Genomic DNA, 23189 nt, shown 5'->3' with positions numbered 1-23189 from the left:
GAGGTCAAGCTGTGTTGACTTGTTGGTTTTCCCCCCAGGGAATTTAAATATGGCCTAAGTAGTGTCTTTCACATGAACAAATAAACTGTAATGTGTTTGACTTATGTATGCTAACCCTCAACTACTGGTCCAACAAATCACTGTTAATGATTAAAGAAAAATGTCATGATTAGAAAAATAATGTGCCAGTCTCTCTAGTTTAGGCACTATTTAGTATGTACTGTCCTCCAAATTAATGGTATTAAGTGAATCAATCATATTTTATGAGATTAACCAGAACTTCTTTCCATTTTCTGTTTGAGGGAGAATTTTTTTCCTTCATTCAAATGTAGTATCACGTATTGATTCAGCATTCGTGTATGCTTTGTAACAGGCCCGGTTAGCATGACCACTTTCATACAGGTACCAAAGCTAGCCATTCCTTGGACCAGAGTTAAGCAAAGTTGGCTGTTCTATGACATGTGGACTTCAACTCCCAGAATTCCTGAGCTAGCATGATTGGCTTAGGAATTCTGGGAATTGAAGTCCACAAATCATAGAAGAGCCAACTTTGCCTACCCTTGCCTTGGACAAAGAGCCTTGCTAGAACAGTAGCATCGGTGGCTTTTCTGGGACGGCCCACCTAGGCCTTGCTTGTAAACTTTATTTGTGACAGGTGCCAACATTTGTAAAGATTCACACAAGTCCCTGTGCTCCAGTAGTTTTATTGATGTTACAATAAGACATTGGATAATCCACAGAAGTCCAAAGAATAATCTTTTGCTCACTTTCTTGCAAGGTAAAAAGTTGCGTCAGATCTACAAAATAAGTCATGGGGTTTTTTGAAGGGGAAATACAAGCTGTGGCACATAAGTGATACTGAAAATGTCCCCCTAGTGGTACATTCACAAAAAAGCACCACTAACCTGCAAAAGTATCAAATAAAAATGGGATGAAAAATATGAATTTTATAGGGAAAATATATGCAAGAAAAAGTTAAGATAACCCTCTGAAAGTTGAACCAAACATGAGATATGGAATCAAAAAAAATATAAAGTTACCGTATTTTTGCTCCATAAGATGCTCCGAACCACAAGACTTTTGGGAAGGAAAACAAGAAAAAAAATCTGCCTCGCAGCCCCAGCATGTGGTTCGTCAGGGGTCCATTCTGTTGCGCCCACTACCAGTCAATTCAGCAACAGCTGGACCCCAGCCTTCCGTGGGCCTGCCAATCAGTGGGCTGGCCAACCCAAAACTGCTATTGCTGCCTCCTCTGTATCTGCTGCCTCCACCGGGGAACGCTTGAGCCTTTGCCAACATTTCCTGGCTATCGCTGCCGTTTGGTGCCTATCGGTTGGATCAGCCTCCTGGAATTCCGCTGATCAGCTGTTCCAAGCGGCGGTGATCACTGCTGCCTATGGCCGCCACCGTTCGCCTTGCAAATGGCAAGAGCGATAGGCGGCGATGCATACTGCTTGGAACAGCTGATCAGCGGTATTCCGGGATACCGATCCAACTGCTGATAAGTGGTGAACAGGTGCAGCAATGATGGCGATAAGCCATTCGTCACTGCAGCCTGTAGCTGCTGCTGTACAAACCCCCTTCCCCCCTCCCTGCTGCTGTGGCCTGATCTATAACGCATTTCCACTCACTTGCAGGGACAAAAAAGTGCATCCTGTGGAGCAAAAAATACGGTATCTCCTCATATTTGGGTTGGGGGAAAAAATCTGTATAAGTAGGATAAAACAAGGAGACCCTACTTATACTATTGTTAAGGCACGTCAGATTTGGTCTTTGACGTGCCAGAACTTGCTGCAAGGGTAGGATGCTTGACCTCAATTTCTTATTTGGTTACACTGGACATCTTTGAGGCTCTAAATTGGTCATTGCTGCCTTGTAGGAAACTTGACGTGCCTAGGATTTTTATGAAGCTGCTGCTGGCACACAACTGGGAAGAAGAAAAAGATCAGAAGAGTCCTTTTGACTTCTTTTGAGTACACAGATCCCAGCCCAGTTCTGTGGATTCTTCCCTAAGCGACAGCAGTGCTGGTGTCTCAGATTCATACACAATTTATAGGAACAAGTGTTTTTCAATGGATGTGGGTCATCTGGAGCACAATTTGACAGAAAAACTACTCAATTTGGTTACTCAAGCATTACTTCTTCCACCATCCCTTAGTTTGCAACCATTTTATTCCATTGAATCGACTTGAAAAATACGTGTGACTTAATCTTGTTCGCACCATTTTCACCAGAGCCCAAACGTTGCTTCGGATCATACTGCAGCAGCTAAAAAATAATAATAATCATCATCATAATTTAGAATTGTGCTGCATGCAAAACATTTATTTCTTGCCAATTTTGCTCTTCCCATGCTTGAATAGCAATCTCACCTCTGAAAGTAGTGATGAAGCAGGCTGGCTGAGCGTTTCTGGAAGATAGATCTGGGTGTATGGATGGATCCCTGAGGGATGATTCAGCAATAAAGACTGAAACAGAAGTGGGGCTATTTAGAAATTAGATTATTAGTTGCCTTTGCTTATAAGATACCTTTATTGTAGCCTTAAAGATGACAATGTATTAACAAACTTAGCAGGGTCTGGAGGGAGCATTACCTGTCACAATCTACCAGTGATCATCCATAAGCAAGATCCATGCAAAGTCTGTGCTAAACCCAAGTAAGAAACCTGAATGAAACAGGTCAAGATAATCCAGTATTTCTTCCAAGATTGGTGCTGCTGCAGCCCAACTACTTTCTCCACTAGGTTCCCTCTAAGGAGGCAATTGATAGTATCTGGTTCAACTGATGGCTTCTTGATGAGGGGATGTACCATTGACTTCTTCAGAGTGTGCAGTACTATCTCTCAAGGACACATTCACTAACACCCCAACCCAGCTCTCCATGCGCTTCCTGAAAGCTTTCACCGACCAGGAAGGGCAAGAGTTCAGAGTGCAAGTGGCTAAGTTGAGGTTATAAATAACCCTGTCCTCTTTATCAAGATTGACAGGGTCAAACTCACCCAGGTATTTTGCTATACAAAGCCTCAACTATCTCCTCTGGCCTGCCCAGTTAACATACAAATCTAAGCAAATCAGTGTGATTTTATCTTCAGATGCCTAGAGAATTCCTCCCAGCTCAGGTGCTTCCTGTTTCTATCCCTACCCAATAGGGGCCCAAACACTTTAAAGTGGGCTATTGGTTGTTCTGCCTGACAGGGCCGGTTGAGCAGCAAGGAAATACAAAACACAGGCGCCAACTTAAGATTTACTAAACACAACATATATTGCTTTGCAAATTGGCTGAGAGCTGCAATGAAGGCAGAAGAAAGGCTGTTTATGACCCAAAGGTTGGGGTTAACTGCCAAGCTGGTAATGAATGTCTCAAAAAAAACCAAGGTTTGTCTAGAAGGCCTCCAAAGTAGGCTGCAGCAAAAGTACTCACTCTATTGTTCAAGAGCTACTGTCTTTCCAAACACATGTTTACAAAACCTGGGCTGTTTTCCAGAGGCAAGATGTTGGTTTAGAGACCGAACTTTGTTTCATTGTCTCTGTTAACCATGAACGATAATTCCTGCAAAGAGCACTCCCATAAAACCTCCCCTTTTAAGCCTGCTGCTGCATATCCTAATTACTCCCAACTGTGCTTTAAGATCTTCGTTTGCGCAGCTGCTCCTGTCGCTGCATCATCCTTCGCACCCAGACATTGACATAGGGTCATTAATCACCCCCTCTTCATTTGACCCAAACAAGGCTCTAACTGGGGGTTCCACAGGCACTGCAGGGGCCTCCACCTCTACCTCTCCAGCACCTTCAGATTCCATCTCTCCGTCCCTCTGTCTGAGTTTTCCGAGAGCCACACAGGTCTCCGGTGCTCCTACGAACCCGGCTCCTTTGGTTCAAAATCTGTGACCAGAGGAGCTGGCCGTGAGCCAACCACAACATTAGGTAGCAATCTGGCACAGTAGCAATGGAGACATATCAACATTTTATAGCTCTTATTGCCCTAGGATAGAACCAAATATTGGCTATTGTTCATGTTATGTCAGAACCACTATTCATAGTACACCAGTGGTGCACTAGTTCAGTGTTTCCCAACCTTGGCAACTTGAAGATATCTGGACTTCAACTCCCAGAATTCCCCAGCCAGCATTCACTGGCTGGGGAATTCTGGGAATTGAAGTCCAAATATCTTCAAGTTGCCGAGGTTGGGAAACACTGCTCTAGTTAACTCTTGATCTGCTTAGCCTCTTACCTGGAGAGGCTTGAAAAGCCATGCCTCCTTCCTGACCCTTCTTGCCAGAGTTGGGACTGGGTTCAAGCCTGTTTAAGGCCATTATTAGTGCAAAAAACAGCTAAAGCGGGAAAAATTGCCATAGGGAAACTTGATACCTCAAGAAGGCCAATTGAATGGGATCATCCTATCTACTGTTGTGGTTAGCTCTGGCCCAGCTCCTGCCCCAAGCAATGTGGAGGTGGAGGTGGGGGAGACATCCACATGCCGCAGGCCTGTTTTGCTTCCAGTAGAATCTGTCTCCTCTGACCAAGGAAGCGTGAGTGACAGGGAAGAATGGAGTTTGGCAGACAGCCCAGGAGGAGATCAATCATCTGTATCATCCCTGGATTCTGAACAAGAATTAATGACACATCCAAGCATACGTAGAGTGATGCATAGGAGACAACAACTGAAGGATTATTACAAGAGAAAATGATACCGCCTGTGGTTGAGTGGGACTGCCATAATTAGTGCTACAGATAAAAGTGCAGCCTGGTGTGTTAGACTCATGGCAGTTTATCTGATTCATTGTTTCGTCAAGATTGTGGTTTTTGCTGTTCAGGATTGTGTGTATGGACTCTCTGGGCTTTAGAATTGGACTCAATTTCCCAGTTATTGGGTGAGCAATTGGATTGCATTTCACCTGTGCCTTGTGTGTACCAGAAAATCCCTTTGACATTTAAAAAGGGAGCTGTTTTTCTATTTATAAAAACTTTTGGGTTTTCCTTTTATCGTGTGGTGTGTGTCTTCCTGGACTAATTACCCTGTAATTACGAGTGGTTGAAACACGCCGGCAGAACATCTACAAAGGCCTGTGACACTGAACAGACAGCTTCACAGCAATCTGCCATCTAACCTCGACGGGACAGCTTTTAATGTTCCGGAGCTTAGATTGCATTCCAAGATAAAAACTAGATGTAATGACTGTCTGATCCACCTATGACCCATCTTCCAAGGAAGGCAAGTTGAAATCCTCCAGAAAGAGTCGGCGTCAGGAATTCCACCACCAATCCAGCAATGAGGTCCAGCATCTCCAGCAAAGAAGGCAAACTGTCCAAAAAAAGGCTCCCCATCTTGTCCTAGAATTGCGCTATTGATGTTGCATTTGTAGCTCATTTTATTGGTAACCATTTTTCTGACGTCTTAATATTGGATTATACATATAGATTCAGGCTACTTACCACTCCATACAATAATTCATAAAGCAGCGCTCCGAAACTCCACCAATCACAGGCTTCTGTCAGTTCAGAAATTCCACCCACTTCTGCAAAAAAACAACCCGGCACATAAACTTAAATCAAAACCTTGATATGTAAACTCCCCACCCCACCCGATATTGACAAAACCTTTAAATATTTTTGAAGCAGTCCTATAATAGGCCCAATTTTTTTTGAAGCAGCCTTATAATAAACCTCGAAATATTTTTGGAGCAGTCCTATAAAGCAAGGGTCTCCAACTGTTGTGATTCAGCCTGAGGCTGCTCAGGGACCAGCTGTGTCTCTGCTGGCTCCATGCCCGGAGGAGGATGACAGCGCAGAGGAGGGGGCTGAACAGTCGGACGGGGGAGAGGAAAATCAGGAATGGGATGAAGGCGAACAGCATGAGAGCCCCGGGGGGGGGGGGGGGGGCTCTCCCCAGCCAGTAGCTTGGAGTCATTAGGTGATGACGCACAAGCTGTCATTGACATGAGACAGCGACGTTCAGAGCAACGAAAGGAGCAGTTAAAGAGATATTTTCACCATTGAAGTAGAAACAGCTGGGTTTGGGTGTGGTACTCATCAGCAAGGTTTAAAAGGCAGGCAAGCCCTTTAAGCCATGTGGAGTGTTATCAGCTTGGCGTGGCGTTATCCTGTCTTGTTTCTCGGCGTCTCTGTTCCTGGCTTGTGGCCCAGCAGCTTTGGAAGATCCGTGGGAGGTATAGGTCTGCTATCTACAGCCTTGGCTTGGCAGCAAGAATTCTGTATTGCTGCATGGACTTTTGGCCTTTGTGAATATATCTGAAGATACAGCATTTTCCTGTTTGTAAGGACATTTTCTGTTACCTGTGTTTTTCTTGAATTTTATAAAACTGCCTTTGCCTTTTACCATTGTGTCTGGCTTCTCTTTTTGGGTTGGTATTGGCTTCTGGAGTGACCCAGACAGAACACCAACCTTGGCAACTTTAAGACTTGTGGACTTCAACTCCCATGCTTAAAGTCTTAAAAGTTGCCAAGGTTGGAGACCCCTGCTATAAAGCAAGAGTCCCCAACCCCCAGTCCATGACCCAGCATCAGGTCACAGCATGCCAGAGCCCAGCCTGTGCAAACAAGTGAAACTCCATCCACATGATGCAGCCTGCACACAAAACTATGGCAACTCCCAGCCCACAGAAAACCTCTCTACACAGAACCGGTCCCTGGAGCTCAAAAGGTTTGGGGCCGCTGCTATAAAGCAACTCCACCACACTATTGTTAATTCCTCCTCCCGGTGTAACATCTTTGTATATGAGCCTTCCCAGATATAAAAAGCAGGAGATGGGTGAGATCATCCAAGGGCACAGGGTGAGTTGTCATCAGTATTATTATTATTATTTATTATTATTATTATTTATTGGATTTGTATGCCGCCCCTCTCCGCAGACTCGGGGCGGCTAACAACAATGATTAAAAAAACAGCATGTAACAATCCAATGAATAAAACAACTAAAAACCCTTATAGTAAAACCAAACATACAAACAAACATACCATGCATAACTTGTAATGGCCTAGGGGGAAATAATATCTTAACTCCCCCATGCTTGGCGATAAAGGTGGGTCTTGAGTAATTTGCGAAAGACAAGGAGGGTGGGGGCCATTCTAATCTCTGGGGAGAGTTGATTCCAGAGGGCCGGGGCCACCACAGAGAATGCTCTTCCCCTGGGGCCTGCCAAACGACATTGTTTGGTCGACGGGACCCGGAGAAGGCCAACTCTGTGGGACCTTATCGGCCGCTGGGATTCGTGCGGTAAAAGGCGGTTCCGGATGTATTCTGGCCCAATGCCATGGTGATACTCAGCTATACATCTCCACCCCATGTCCAATCAGTGAAGCAGTGGAAGTGATGTGCCGGTGTCTGGAGGCTGTTAGGATCTGGATGGGTGTTAACAGACTCAAACTCAACCCTTGCAACAGTCCTTAACCATACCTGGAGCACAATATAAATCGTCTACCGCTTGGCTGCTGAACTGCGGCTCAACCTCACTCCACTGGCCAAAGAATGTGAGACGGAGGTGACCTATGAAGAATGTCAACAAAATCACCAGCTAGCACCGCAAAGCCAAGCAACTCTTTTACATTTCTTAAATTGAATGACTCAATTTATCCCAGGTGTACACCTGAAACCCCCATTTTAATATACAATGATGCCTGCAGTTCATTGTTGTTCCCCTTTATGTCCAAGGCAAAAAAACAAAGATGAGCCAAGAGCAATGATTCTAAAGACCATGGCATCAGGGTTCCAAGTTACACCCCCAACAGAAGGCAGGCATCTTCCTCAAAGTTCCATTTTATTAGAGATGTCACATTGGCACATCTGGGAAAACCCGAATCTGAACAGCCTCCGGGTTTTTCCCACCCAAAGGAAAGTCAAAGTCCCTTCCCCTGCACCCACCCTTCCACCACATGGTCCAATCAGGTCACCATCCTGACTGGAGTTGTTTCCCAGTCACACCTGTCCAGGTGCAAGCTGAATGTCCTTGACTTCCAGGGAAAAGAATGTTGTTATGGCTATACATCTCACCGTCTCCATCCAACCCCCCTCACCTTTCCCTCAGCACACCCATCCACCAAGTGTGACAGCCCTGAAGTAAAAGATGGCCTCCAGGGCTGACACATCGTCCTCCCAATACTTTGACCATATTATGGAATAATAAAAGAATATTTGTTTTACATCATACTATGAACAGGGTGTTCAGGGGGAAAGCATTTTGAAATTCCCTGACATTTCCCTGTCACGTGCGATCTAGTTAAGGCACGGTCGTAGATGACATCATACCAAACGGCTAAGCCATGGAGAAATATCGGTAGCTGAGGAAGCAAATCATTGCCACAGTTGTGCTCATTTTTACTTGACTCTGCCAGGCAGCGCTATCCGTTTTTTTTAAACATGATTTTTCCCTGACTTTTAAATATTTTAATACAGTTTGATTTTCCCTCCTGATTTATTCCGGTTTTTTCATGAATTCCTTATTTATTTATTTATTTATTTATTTATTTATTTATTTATTTATTTATTTATTTTTCTTTCTTTCTTTCTTTCTTTCTTTCTTTCTTTCTTTCTTTCTTCCTTTATTGGATTTGTATGCCGCCCCTCTCCGCAGACTCGGGGCGGCTAACAACAATGATAAAAACAGCATGTAGCAATCCAATTAATAAAACAACTAAAAACCCTTATAATAAAACCAAACATACACACAAACATACCATGCATAACCTGTAATGGCCTAGGGAGAAGGAATATTTCAACTCCCCCATGCCTGGCGGCATAAATGAGTCTTGAGTAGTTTACGAAAGACAGGGAGGATGGGGGCAGTTCTAATCTCCGGGGGGAGTTGGTTCCAGAGGGCTGGGGCCGCCACAGAGAAGGCTCTTCCCCTGGGCCCCGCCAAACGACATTGTTTAGTGGACGGGACCCGGAGAAGGCCAACTCTGTGGGTCGCTGGGATTCGTGCGGTAGCAGGTGGTTCCGGAGGTAATCTGGTCCCATGCCATGTAGGGCTTTAAAGGTCATGACCAACACTTTGAATTGTGACCGGAAACTGATCGGCAGCCAATGCAAGCCACGGAGTGTTGAAGAAATGTGGGCGAATCTTGGAAGCCCCACAACGGCTCTCGCGGCTGCGTTCTGCACGATCTGAAGTTTCCAACACTTTTCAAAGGTAGCCCCATCTAAAGAGCGTTGCAGTAATTGAAATTCGAGGTGATGAGGGCATGAGCGACTGTGAGCAATGACTCTTTGTCCAAACAGGGCCGCACCAATTCCCTGATATTTCCCAAACCGCCAATTTCCCTGATTTCCCTGTTTTCCACGTTTGCTGGACACCCTGTATGAAGCTCAAAGACTAGTGAAAAGTGATATTTTAATAAAATCACATATCGCTGCCCCACACGATGGACTGAAGTTTTCCTTCAGTTCGATCTTAAGGAAAACCTACCAGTATCATCTAAAAGCAAATTTCGTGGGTTGAGATCCTGACACAAGATTCCCTGTTGGTGGAGACCTTCCAGAGCCAAAATCAATTCAGCCGCCCAAACTTGGATCTGCTCCTCATTTATGACCCAAATGACAGGGGTATGGCTTTGGGCAACTGGTTCCACTGAAGATCCATGCCATCCTATTGTCGACTGGGCTTTTAAATGTTTGTGATCAAGAATTGGTGCCCTCTGCATAAAAGTGTCTCCTTCTCTTGCTTCTATCTTCTCTCTGAGGTCCTCTTCAAGAGTTCCAGGATACAACTGATTTTGCCATGGAGTTTCTGCCTTTGATTTATTGTATCTTCTTGTTATCTCATGGGAAGCATGGCTAAATCTTTCATTTGTTTGTAGCTTTGGTTTTGGCTGAGGTGACTCTTTCCCAGATGCATTTCCAATGCCATCAATTGTCATAAATGAATCACAGGAGCTGAAAGTCAGCCTCGGACTATGTCCTTGAGGTACTGTTTTGCTTGTAGATTCTGTAGCACCAGGAAAGGGGTATGTTGTGCTTAGATTCTTCTTCCGTGGTCCACCTGCCTTTTCAGCATGCCACCTGTGATCACTTGAGGTTCTAGAAGAAAGAGGGCTGGATGAGTGTTTCATAGACGTCAAACAGTCCACTTTTTTCAACAGGGGATGATTTAGCGATACAGGGTTGTTATTATTTCCAGGATGGATCTTGCAGCTCTGCTGAGAGTCAGAACCAGTTTCATGAAGGTTTTCTATGTGTTCTTCTTCCCTGATATGCCCAATATCCAAAGTGAGCTTTGGACTCAGCAAGGGAGAATGGACAGAGGCAGAACCATGATGGGAGCGAAGGTATGACCAGAGGTTTCCTCCTGTTAAAAGGAAGAAAAGTAACTAGAAATAGTCGGAAACATTGCAAACCCAGATCTCTATTAGCTTTGCCTATTATTCCTGACAATACTAGCAATTACTATTAATCAGAATTCAGATGGCTCACAAGAATTCTTTCTTACTGGATCACAAACAAGTACAGTAGTACCTCTACCTAAGAACGCCTCTACTTACGACCTTTTCTAGATAAGAACTGGCGGTTCAAGATATTTATGCCTCTTCTCAAGAACCACTTACAAACCCGAGCCTCCGAAACTGTAACTGGAAAAGCCAGGGAGAAGCCTCCGTGGTGCCTCTCTAGGAATCTCCTGGGAGGAAACAGGGCTGGAAAAGGTGGGGAGAAGCCTCTGAAGGGCCTTTCTAGGACTCTCCTGGGAGGAAAAAGGGCCGGAAAAGGCAGAGAGAAGACTCTGGGGGACCTGTCTAGGAATCTCGTGGGCAGAAACGGGCAGAAAACGCGTGGAGAAGCCTCCATGGGGCCTCTCTAGGAATCTCCTGGGAGGAAACAGGGCCTCCACACCTCCCCGTGGTTTCCCTAATCACACACATTATTTGCTTTTACATTGATTCCTATGGGAAAAATTGCTGCTTCTTACAAACTTTTCTACTTAAGAATCTAATCACGGAACAAATTAAGTTCGTAAGTAGAGGTACCACTGTAGTTGGAAACATTGCAACCCCAGATCTCTATTAGCTTTGCCTATTGTTCCTGACAATACTAGCCACTACTATTAATCAGAATTCAGATGGCTCACAAGAATTCTTTCTTACTGGATCACAAACAAGTAGCTTATATATGTGGGCTGCAACTTTGCTTTCTGCAGAGCTGTCAATGGGTCCTTCTTCAGCAGCAGGTTCCAGTTATTTTCACACTGGTGCACTGTGCACGCATTGTGACATTTTGCACGCGAGGGTCCCCTCATATGATTTTGCTTCCAAGCATGCATAGAAGCAAAAAAGTCACCAAAAACCGTGCACAGGAGAGCGCCCTCTTGTGCAATTTGGCTTAAAAACATGTGCAGAAGCAAAAAAATTTTTGGAGAAGAATGGCAGCCTAGCAAAGGCAGCACCAGAGCTATGACACACAAATTGTGCAATTGTTAGCCAACTACTGGAGCATTTTTTAATTAATCAGAAAAGATGAAATGACATATTTCCCATGCATTAATTGCCCAACATATTTAGAGAAGACAAGGCTGGGAGATGGAATCAGGAATGCAACATATCTAGCAATAAATGCTCACCTTTCACATGTTCCAAGTGGAGGAAGATGGAATCCTTACTTACAGAATACCGCAATAATTTTGTCATAAAGGGGATTCCATGGGGGATGATGGTCTGTCTTTCCCGGGTCTCCACATAGGATTTGGGAATACTCTGAAAAAAAACAAAATACACTGCTCAAAGAAATAAAGGGAACACTTAAACAACACAATATAACTCCAAGTAAATCAAACTTCTGTGAAATCAAATTGTCCATTTAGGAAGCAACACTGATTGACAATCAATTTCACATGCTGTTGTGCACATTCAACTTTGTACAGAACAAAGTATTTGTTTTGTTTGGGCCTGGGCCAGCCATTGCTCCCACAGATGGGAGAAATGCGGCACAAAGTGAGTGCGAAAGCCTGGCTGACAGCCAGAAAGACGTGGCAGACAGCCAGGAGGATGAGGCCACTGGTTCGCAGGACTCAGCAGGCAGCCAGGGGATTTGGCATGCAGTCCCTCAGACAGTCTTTCGTCCTTGGATTCCTCTGCAGCACAATTCATAGACATGCGTAGCAGAAGAGCGATGCAGAGGAGGGATCAATTGAAGGATTATTACAAGTCATCAGAGTAGCACCGGGGTTGGGTGTGGTTCTTATACTGAGGGCTGGGTGTGGTTCCCTTAATGAGGGCTAAAGGTATAAAAGGGAACAGAGGCACAAGGCAAACTGTGGCTGTTTATCTGTGTTATTTTGTGGTTCCTACTCTGAAGTTTCTGTTCCGTGCCTTTGGAGTTTTCAACCCAGCTTTTTCAGACACATGGGAGGTGAAACCTCTGGGATTTGCTGTTTGCTCCAAAGATTCAAAAGGACTCCTGAAACGTCTTTGCTCATTCCAGGTTGTCTTTGTTTGCTTTTTCCTGTGTTTTTGTATGCGGCTGAAGTAAGCCTTGCACTATCATTGTTTCCTGACACTAAGGACTGTTTTGAGTAACCCTTTTTTGTTTGTTTAATACAAGTTTGCTGATTAGAGGAGCACGTGTGTGTTTGATTTCTTTTCCTTGGATTGTTACGCATTGCCTGAGCCCAGTCAGGCAGAACAGTATTCAATTAGAATATTTCATTCATTCAGATCTAGGATGTTTTGAGTGTTCCCTTTATTTTTTTGAGCAGTATAGTATCCCAAAAAAAAAAAAAAAGGCTAAGGATCTTCTTGGGACTGAAGAGGCCAGTAGTTTACCAGTGTGGCTAAAATCCATCATTGTTCTTAATGTTCCTTTTTCAAAAAAAACACAGATGAAAGTTGACCTTTAAAGGCACCATTTCACATAGAATTTCCTTCATAATTTTTCTAATATATTATCTCTCTTTTAAAAATAATTTTCATTAAAAGATTTTACAAATATTTTTAAAACTTCAAAAACGTACAAGAAATGACAGAAGGATAAAAGAGAAAGTAAAAGATAAGATAGATAACCTTGATAGTCAAAGACGGGCTACAAGAATGGTGGAAGGTCTTAAGTATAAAACGTATCAGGAAAGACTTAATGAACTCAATCTGTATAGTCTGGAGGGCAGAAGGAAAAGGGGGGACATGATCGAAACATTTAAATATGTTAAAGGGTTAAATAAGGTCCAGGAGGGAAGTGTTTTTAATAAGAAAGTGAACACAAGAACAAGAGGGAACAATCTGAAGTTAGTTGGGGGAAAGATCAAAAGCAACATGAGAAAATATTATTTTACTGAAGGAATAGTGGATCCTTGGAACAAACTTCCAGCAGACGTGGTGGATAAATCCACAGTAACTGAATTTAAACATGCCTGGGATAAACATAGATCCATCCTAAGATAAAATACAGAAAATAGTATAAGGGCAGACTAGATGGACCATGAGGTCTTTTTCTGCCGTCAGACTTCTATGTTTCTATGTCATTTTTTACTGTCAGCATGGTGGCACATATTAAAAATGAAATTATGTTACCCACTCTCAAAAGTGTGTGTATGTATGTATGTACATGTATGTGTATATGCATATGTGTATGTCACAGTGCTTAGAACAATCCAAACTCCCAAAACTGTTACATTTAAAAAAAACATTGTATGCTCCTATTCTGCAATGGTCCCAGAAACACAAATTCAGGGGAAAATAATTCAATGATACTTACACAGTGATACCATATCTAGAACCATAAAAAAGAGAAGAGAAAAAAGGGAAAGCCACATACCTTCAATATAATTGTGTCCCCAGTAGTTGAATCCTGTACTATTTGCACCTATAAGCAACACAACATATATCAACAAAACATCTCAGGATGGGCCTGTTCCTATAGAGGTGTTGGTTATTACCTATAAAGCCCTACATGGCTCAGGGCCAGACTATTTGGGGGACCGCCTCTTGCCACACAACACCCAGAGACCAAAAAGAGCACACAGAGTTGGCCTCTTCCAGGTCCCGTCGACTAAGCAATGCAGGTTAGCGAGGGGGCCTTCTCTGTGGCTGCCCCGGCTCTATGGAACCAACCGTACTGCTCCCACCCTACTAGCCTTCTGTAAGGCCAGGAAGACCTGGCTCTGCCGGCAGGCCTGGGGGCCATGAATTGGCCAAACTGCATGAATGGTGTGTGTGCATGTGATTATGACTGTTTTCATAACAAATGGGGTTTTTATTATGGGGTATTATAGTTTTAGATATTAATAATAATAATTAATAATAATTTATTATATTTGTATGCCGTCTCTCTCCGAGGACTCAGAGCGGCTCACAACAAAAATACATCATGTACAAATCTAATGTTAAAACAGTTTATTATAAAAAGAAAATAATCACACAACCTAACAGACCATACCTAAACCATAATAGCTAGGGGTATGTCAGTTTCCTCATGCCTGGCGACAAAGGTGGGTCTTCAGAAGCTTTCGAAAGACAAGGAGGGTGGGGGCAGTCCTAATCCCTGGGGGGAGTTGATTCCAGAGGGCTGGGGCTGCCACAGAGAAGGCTCTTCCCCGGGTCCCTTCAGACAGCATTGTGTAGTCGACGGGACCTAGAGAGGGCCAACTCTGTGGGACCCAATCAGTCGCTGTGATTCGTGCGGCAGAAGACGGTCCCGAAGATATTCTGGTCCGATGCCATGTAGGGCTTTATAGGTCATGACCAACACTTTGAATTGTGACCGGAAACTAATTGGCAGCCAGTGCAAGCCGCGGAGTGTTGACGAGACATGGGCATATCTGGCGACGCCCATGATTGCTCTCACGGCCACATTCTGCATGATCTGAAGTTTCCGAACACTTTTCCAAGGTAGCCCCATGTAGAGAGCGTTGCAGTAGTCGAACCTTGACTTCTTTTTATTGTTCTGCATCTATTTGAATTTGTATTTATATTATTATTGTAAGCCGCCCTGAGTCGTTTGGGATTGGGCGGCACAGAAGTTGAATAAATAAAAAAAATAAATATTAATCTGTCAGTGCACGTAGTCCACCATTCTTTTAATGACCAGTTACAACAGCACTGAAAAAGGCAACTTCTGACCCATTTTCACACTTATGACCATTTCAGCATCCCTCCCAGACATATGATTACTTCCTTGCTTAGCAAAAAGTATAATATTCAAATGGTTGCAGCAACTGGGGTTGTGGAATTATTATTTGCAGAGAATTTCTGAAAAGCATAGGCAATAGGGGAAGCTAAATTCACTAAACATGATTCACAATTGTAGTGATTTGCTTAATCAGGGCAAAAAAAGGTTGTAAAATGGGGCTTAACAACCACCGTGCTTAACAGTGGAAATTTTGAGCTTAATTGGGGTCGTTAGTTCAGGTACTACCTGAAATCAACTGGAGAGACTGTTCTACAGCTAGAAATATCTGCCTTTAGACCCTGGAACAGCGCTGGCGAACCTTTTTTGGTTCATGTGCCCAAAGGGTATATGTGTGTGAGCTAGCATGCACGCCTGTGCCTACAACCATTCCCTTCCTCCCACGCATATTCCCTCCCGTGCTGCCCCCACGCATGCACCCAATCCCCCCCTTGCACATAGGGCTCACTGAAGCATAGGATGGTGAAAAAAAATGGCCCAATGGGCAAACCGGGAGTTCAGAAAAACGCACTTCTGGTTTGCTTGTTGTATTGTTTTTTGCACTCCAGAACCTTCAGGGAAGCTTCCTTGAAGCCCCGGAGTGCAAAAAACAACACAATGGGCAAACCGGAAGTCCATTTTCTGAACTTCCGTTTTGCCCGTTGAGCGTTTTTTTTGCACTCCAGGATTTCAAGGAAGCTTCCAGAGGAAAAAAACAGCCTTCCTCAAGACTGAAAATCTAACTAATAAATAAATAAGCTAATAAATAAAATAAATCTAACGAATACGTGCTGGGGCTGACATAGGACAATGCCTCACGTGCCCTCCGATATGGCCCCGTGTGCCACCTGTGGTGCGCATGCCCACCACCAACTACTCACTCTTTAGATTTCATCCTAATCCTTCATTTTTTGATTCTTCAATCCAATTTCAGAATTGCTTAGCCTTATTGACCTTTTTACATTGGACATAGATAATCTCTAAGGAAAATTCCTCCGCTTTCCAGATGTTGAGTTTGCCATCTATGATCGATTGCTGTTTGTTAGACCAGTGTTTCCCAACCTTGGCAACTTGAAGATAGCTGGACTTAAACTCCCAGAATTCCCCAGCCAGCATTCGTTGGCTGGGGAATTCTGGGAGTTGAAGTCCAAATATCTTCAAGTTGCCAAGGTTGGGAAACACTGTGTTAGACTATCTTCCTCAAAGTCAGGGGTATCAAGCTCACTTCATCATGGGGTCATCACCTATCGCGACTTTTCCCCCCTTCACTAAACCAGGTGTGGGCGTGGCCAGCGCATTATGCATCCGTCCACTAGTCCGCGGGTTTGACAGTCTTGATCAAAGTGAAACACTTGCTTTAATGAGGCTCCAGTGTGAAAACACATTTGCTACAATAGGCAGATTAGTTTTTATAATTCTCTAGGACTGCTCATTGGTCCTCTAGGACCATTCATGCCTGCTTTTGTCACAACCATGTTACAGGTGCTCTCCTGGAATTTATATTTGTATTGTCTGAAGCTAAATATCTCCAGCATAAACAGTGACTTACCTTATCAATTATTCCCACTACTTTACAGTGCTTGAGATTCTCCACTGGTGTTCTGAGCGTCCTTATCGGACGGAAGCGAAGACTGCTGTAACCCTACAACCAATAAGGAAGGAAGCACATCTTCGTTTGAAGTGGTAGAAAATGGAGCCAGACAATTAATAGCAATTAAACTTTACTCACCTTCCCAAGCCTAAATGTGTTGCAAATATTACAAATGAATCATAATATTAAAAGCATTCTAGGACTCACATGTAAAAGACTGGCCATGTGGTTAGGTTTCATTAGTATCAGGGGAAATTCTCCATCATCTTCTCTACCTCTAGTATTCCATTCCTTCCCAATTTAAGAGTTTACAACACATATAATGAAACTTTATGCTATGAGTAGGGATGATACCATACTCCAAAGCAATATATTTGAAAGTGGTCCAAGTGAATAGCTTAGAAAAAGATCCACAAAAGAAATTGATTTGAGGTTTTAAAATTTAAAGGGAAAATTACAAAGAGTCCTAGATAATTATTGATAAAGCCTTGAAAAATTCTGTGAGATGGGACAAGGAAGGAAGAAAGATAAATCAATGATATTTGAATGAATTAAATTTTTTAGAAGTAAAAAGGAATGCAAACTTGGCTCAAGGTAAAAACAATATATGTAGTCCCTCCCCCCCTCCACTGGTTCGCAAAGCTGGAAATGTTGGGGAATTCTACACTAAAGAATCTACCTAGAGTCCTATTAACTCTCCACAACTCGAGTTTCTCACCGTTTCAGTGGAATTTCCATTCCCCAAATTACGTTGTAGGTGGCAATTGAAGATCTCCTCTGCCCGTTTTAGATATTGGGTAATCTTCCTCTTCACGGCTTCACGGCGCTCCTTGTTGGGATCCACTGTCAAGAATTATGTGCATTAATTTATGGAGAGGCCTTGGGCTTTTTCTGTATTTATTTGGCTTTTGTGCCATATTGAATTCTGAACCACTTATATACCCTATTCCACCATCACTTGGTTGAGTTGGGCAGATACACAAATTGAATAAAATAAATAAAGTATTTTTTTAAAAAACAGCAACAAATTATACTTCCCCACTGAGAAACAATTGAAATTATTTAAATGATGCAACGGTTAAGGCGCTGGCCTAGAAGTCAGGAGCCTGTGAGTTCTAGGCCTTCTTTAAGCAGCAAAGTTGACTGAGTGACTTTGGGCCAAAAGTTTCAGCCAACCCACTTTACAGGACTGTTGTGGGGAAAAGGAAGACAGAGCATTGTATGGGTTCCCTTGACTTTACAAAATAAAATGGGATATAAATCTAACTAATAGGAAAAATAAACATAGGCTTGTTTTCAATATGTCTACTCATTTTCCACTGATTGTACTGCTTAATTTTCCTCGCTTCTATAATTTTATGAGTTAGCATAGCCCAAACTGCCATCCAAAGCAATCTAGATCACTTTTCTGCATTAAAGTGCCTGGATGAATCATTTGGAACCTATCCAGTAGTAGGTTGTAAATCCCGTTGCTATTGGTTCACTCATGAAGTGTCTCGCGTGGTGGGCGGAGCCTCCTGGCCTCGCTACCAGTTCACAGAACGGGGCCAAACCAGGAGCAATTCACTGCTGAAATTATTCTAAAAAACAGATTAATCAATAGAAGAAAATCACCCTTGATAATCAATGTAAGTCATCACCTAGTGCAATCTACCAAACAATCTTCTTGCTTCCAAGTTCCACTTTCTCCAAGATACTTCACACAACCCCATCTTACCTTGCACTCCATTGAGCAGCACATCCACACTGTTCTTGTAGTGGTTGAATGCTTCTTCATAGTCTTCACTTACATCCCGTTCCAGAGCCAGGCGGATCTGCTTAGCTGCATCCACCAAGTAGTCGCGCTTCCCAGGACCATGTATATCAATACTCCCTGGTGCAACCCGGCTTCGAATTTGTTCAAGATATACGCGGGCCTGGGAGAAAGCTCGGTTACAGGACTCTGAATCCATTTCCCCAAAAAATTATCCTTAGGACACTCTCTTCAAGAAGTAGCCATTCTCAACAGACTGTTACCATCCACATCCTGCAAAGCATGAGACAAAGGCACTATTATTATTATTATTATTATTATTATTATTATTAATTAGATTTGTATGCCGCCCCTCTCTGAAGACTCGGGGCGGCTCACAACAATAAAAACAATATTATAGCAAAACAAATCTAATATTAAAAGAAGCATATAAAACCCTATCATATATTTAAAAACCAAACAGCACATTCATACCAAACATGAAACAAAATATAAAAAACCTGGGGAAAAGGTGTCTCAACTCCCCCATGCCCGGCGGTATAAGTGAGTCTTGAGTAATTTACGAAAGACAAGGAGGGTGGGGGCAGTTCTAATCTCCGGTGGAAGTTGATTCCAGAGGGCCGGGGCTGCCACAGAGAAGGCTCTTCCCCTGGGGCCCGCCAAACGACATTGTTTAGTCGACGGGACCCGGAGAAGGCCCACTCTGTATAATCTGAGTACCAGCCATACAGGATAAAAAAGAAGAAAGATGTACCTCAATTACATCTAAAAGGCCACAGATATACCTATGACTGTCAACATAGTGTTCCACGTGTCACAAGAAGTGCCACCTTAGAAGAAAGATTTCCTTTTGCAGATTGAAAAAATAGGGAACTTTTCTTCTATAAACCAGGGGTCTTCTATCTTGGCAACTTTAAGATTTATGGATTTCAGCTCCCAGAATTCGTCAGCTTTGCTGGCTGAGGAATTCTGGGAGTTGAAGTCCACAAGTCTTGAAATTGCCAAGGTTGGAGACACCTGCTTATGAACTAAACCCAGTAGTGCGGTCAGGGCAAAATGAACAAATCCTCCAAAGGTCTAAGGAAAAAGAGAACTGAATAATCAAATTATCACAGATAATCACAGATAATCCCCAAATCCCACTGCAACAATATAGCCAAGAAGGCTTCAAGAGTTGTAAACCTAATCCTACGTAGCTTCTGCTCTGGCAATCTCACACTACTTACCAGAGCTTACAAAACTTTTGCCAGACCCATCCTCGAATACAGCTCATCTGTTTGGAACCCATATCGCATCTCAGACATCAACACCCTTGAAAATGTCCAAAGATACTTCACCAGAAGAGCCCTGTAACCCCTTATTGTGGGCTACAGGGTCATTATTTGTCAAGTGAACCAGGTGTCCACTTGATTGATTTTTGCAGCCTTATTTGAAAAGAAACAACATATATGATAGAAAAATCATGCACTTTCTAATGAAATAAAAATGAAGGTGATTGAACATGAGAAAATAGAAAGTTCTGTTTCACCACCTTCAATCATCTTTATTAGAAAGAGCAAGTTTTTTTCTATCACTGTTTTCTCACCTTCAATCACCTTCATTTTTATTTTGTTAGAAAGAGCACAGATCTTTTTCCTATCATATTATGTTGTTTTTGTAATGGTTTCTTTTCAAATAAGGCTTCAATTTCACCTGGTCCACTTGACAAAAAATAACCCTATCTATACATATACCATTGGAATAGGGAAAACCCCAACCACTAATAAATGGCCCTAAGAAATGAAGAGGATATTTTAACTCTTTGCCACCAGCCAGGGTTTATATGAATGGAGCTCAGTCCAGATATGGTGCAAGGAGGCTGGAGCAAATTCAGCAGCTACTTTGGATTCCTGTACTAGGCACCAAATTGTAGCTGCTAAAGGGCTTGAGATCAATCTAACATGATAAAGGCTTGGTTCTGTAACCCAACAAGACCAACACAGACTTCAGAGGATAATTAGAACTGCAGAAAAAACAATTGCTGCCAACCTGCCTTCCATTGAGGACTTGTACGAGTCAAAAAGAGGGTGGGGAAAATATTTACTGACCCCTCGCATCCTGGACATAAACTGTTTCAACTCCTACCACCAAAACATCACTACAGAGCACTGCACACCAAGACAAGTAGACTCAAGAACAGTTTTTCCCCGAACGCCATCACTCTACTAAACAAATAATTCCCTCAACACTGTCAGATTTTTACTAATGTGCACCTCTATTTCTACCAGTTTTTCTCATCATTCCTATCACCCTTTTCCTCCCACTTAGGACAGTATGATTGTAACCTGTTGCTTGTATCCTAAGATTTTTATTAATATTGTTTCTTCATTGCTTATTTGACCCTTATGACAATCATTAAGTGTTGTACCACATGATTCGTGACAAATCTATATTTTCTTTTATGTACACTGAGAGTATATGCACATAGAAACATAGAAGATTGACGGCAGAAAAAGGCCTCATGGTCCATCTAGTCTGCCCTTATACTATTTCCTGTATTTTATCTTAGGATGGATATATGTTTATCCCAGGCATGCTTAAATTCAGTTACTGTGGACGTTTGTTCCAAGCATCTACTACTCTTTCAGTCAAATAATATTTTCTCACATTGCTTCTGATCTTTCCCCCAACTAACCTCAGATTGTGTCCCTTTGTTCTTGTGTTCATTTTCCTATTAAAAACACTTCCCTTCTGAACCTTATTTAACCCTTTAACCTATTTAAATGTTTCTATCATGTCCCCCCTTTTCCTTCTGTCCTCCAGACTATACTGGTTGAGTTCATTAAGTCTTTCCTGATAAGTTTTATGCCTAAGACCTTCCACCATTTTTGTAGCCTATCTTTGGACCCCTTCAATTTGATCAATATCTTTTTGTAGGTGAGGTCTCCAGAACTGAACACAATATTCCAAACCAGCGCTCTGGGGTCACAATTTCTCTCTTCCTGCTTGTTATACCTCTAGCTATGCAGCCAAGCATTCTACTTGCTTTCCCTACCGTCTGGCCGCACCAAAGACAAATTCCTGGTGTGTCCAATCACACTTGGCCAATAAAGAATTCTATTCTATTCTATTCTATTATTTTCACCCTGGACGCCCCCAGACAAGATGGAGGCATACAAGACCTCGATCCTCGCAGTGCAGGCACACGGATGCTCGCATGGAGAAGCTCCTCCTGGCTTGACCTACTGCAAAGGGCTTGAAGTAAGCCGCCGCTAGAAGGAAGCATCCATTGCTGGCGTTGCAGAATCCCGGGTACCAGCTTAGCAATCGGGCGGCCTCGTGTGCGTGAGCTTCGCCATCGCGGGGGGAACGAGGAACTGACCTCTCCTTAGCCCTGCCTTACTCCACCCCGAGACCGGGTCGCCAATGAAATCAACCCGGAGGTGATGCAAACCCCGTGACGGGGCAACCGGACCGGCAAGGGGGGGGGACAGATGCCCAAAAGGCGCAGGGGGGGAAGTGGGGCCTCACAGACACCCACCAGCCTCGGCCATACCTTGAGCAGCCGACGGCCCCGGCGGGGTTGCAATCAGAGCGGCGACGAAGCCGACGGGACGTCTCACGCCAGTCTCCATCTCGCCCCCTCAGTCGAAGCCGCAGAGGTCCGAGGAATCAGGTGCGCGGAGGCTGCAACTTGCGCGGCCGCGGCTGTCCGCGGTGGCCTCCCATTGGTGGAGGATGAGCTCATCCTCTCGCCGTGTGGATTAGAGCTCCAATCGGCGGGATTCTACGGCGTTTGCGGAGCCGGCCTGCGGGGGTCCAAGGAGGTAGCGTATAGAGGGGCCTGGGCGGACGTGAGGGGCTGGTCCGGAAGAGGGAGGGAGACGGGATTTCCCGCTTCAGGAAAGAAAGGCGCTGGGCTTGGAGAGGAATGAATTGTAGGAGATTTATTTATGTATCTGTCTATGGATGGATTAATGGATTGATTTGATTTAAAACCAGTGAAAGGCTACCAAAATTTTTACTACCACACTGTGGGCGTGGCTTATGCAGGGCACCCTGCATTTTCTTTCAACATCTTTCAGTGCAAATTGTATGCACTGGGGTGGAGCTCCATTTTTACTACCCCACTGCGTTCTCCCCACCCTCCCGTCCGGGGAGCACCCCAACCCTGTTTAAAACTTATCAGGAAAGACTTAATGAACTCAATCTGTACAATCTGGAGGACAGAAGGAAAAGGGGGGACATGATAGGAAAGTGAACACAAGAACAAGGGGACACAAATCTGAAGTTAGTGGGGAGAAAGATCAAAAGCAACATGAGAAAATATTATTTGACTGAAAGAGTGGTAGATGCTTGGAACAAACTTCCAGCAGACGTGGTTGGTAAATCCACAGTAACTGAATTTAAACATGTCTGGGATAAACATATATCCATCCTAAAATAAAATACAGGAAATAGCATAAGGGCTGACTAGATGGACCATGAGGTCTTTTTCTGCCATCAATCTTCTATGTTTCTATGTTTCTAATTGTTTTCATTTATAAGCTGCCCAACTCCTTCCAGACTCTGTGTAGTGTACAACAGTTAAAAACCAATTTAAAAAAATTAAAACCTCTAAAACTGAAAAACATTCATTTCTTCTTGGCCGGAGCTAGATGGTATAGCTCACCGGCCCCAGGCCTGCCGCCAAAGCCAAGTTTTCATAACCTAGAAGGCCAGTAGGGTGGGGACAGTGTGGATCTCCGAGGGTTGTTGGTTCCAG

The 23189-nt window shown here is 43.5% G+C and overlaps 1 protein-coding gene across 3 annotated transcripts; it reads right to left on the bottom strand.

Annotated features, from left to right (window-relative positions):
• Nucleotides 1–688: 688 nt before the first annotated feature.
• Nucleotides 689–22143, bottom strand: RPS6KL1 (ribosomal protein S6 kinase like 1). 3 transcript variants are annotated; one of them, XM_070754730.1, is made up of 11 exons: nucleotides 21981–22143; nucleotides 18410–18718; nucleotides 17411–17535; nucleotides 16651–16743; nucleotides 13752–13799; nucleotides 11566–11698; nucleotides 9424–10302; nucleotides 7416–7505; nucleotides 5434–5516; nucleotides 2373–2468; nucleotides 689–2268 (listed from the first exon to the last, which is right to left on the bottom strand). In XM_070754730.1, exons 2-11 carry the CDS (start codon nucleotides 18642–18644, stop codon nucleotides 2155–2157), a joined length of 1896 nt encoding a protein of 631 aa, XP_070610831.1. In that variant the 5' UTR covers nucleotides 18645–18718; nucleotides 21981–22143; the 3' UTR covers nucleotides 689–2154. The 3 variants fall into 3 exon arrangements, with proteins under 3 accessions (XP_070610831.1, XP_070610837.1, XP_070610845.1); XM_070754736.1 differs by lacking the exon at nucleotides 21981–22143 and adding an exon at nucleotides 21607–21834; XM_070754744.1 differs by lacking the exon at nucleotides 21981–22143 and adding an exon at nucleotides 21671–21756.
• Nucleotides 22144–23189: the final 1046 nt, after the last annotated feature.

Source organism: Erythrolamprus reginae, chromosome 1 (genome assembly GCF_031021105.1).
Source record: "Erythrolamprus reginae isolate rEryReg1 chromosome 1, rEryReg1.hap1, whole genome shotgun sequence".
In the NCBI taxonomy this organism is placed as follows: domain Eukaryota; kingdom Metazoa; phylum Chordata; class Lepidosauria; order Squamata; family Dipsadidae; genus Erythrolamprus; species Erythrolamprus reginae.
This window is presented reverse-complemented; position numbering and strand designations above follow the sequence as displayed.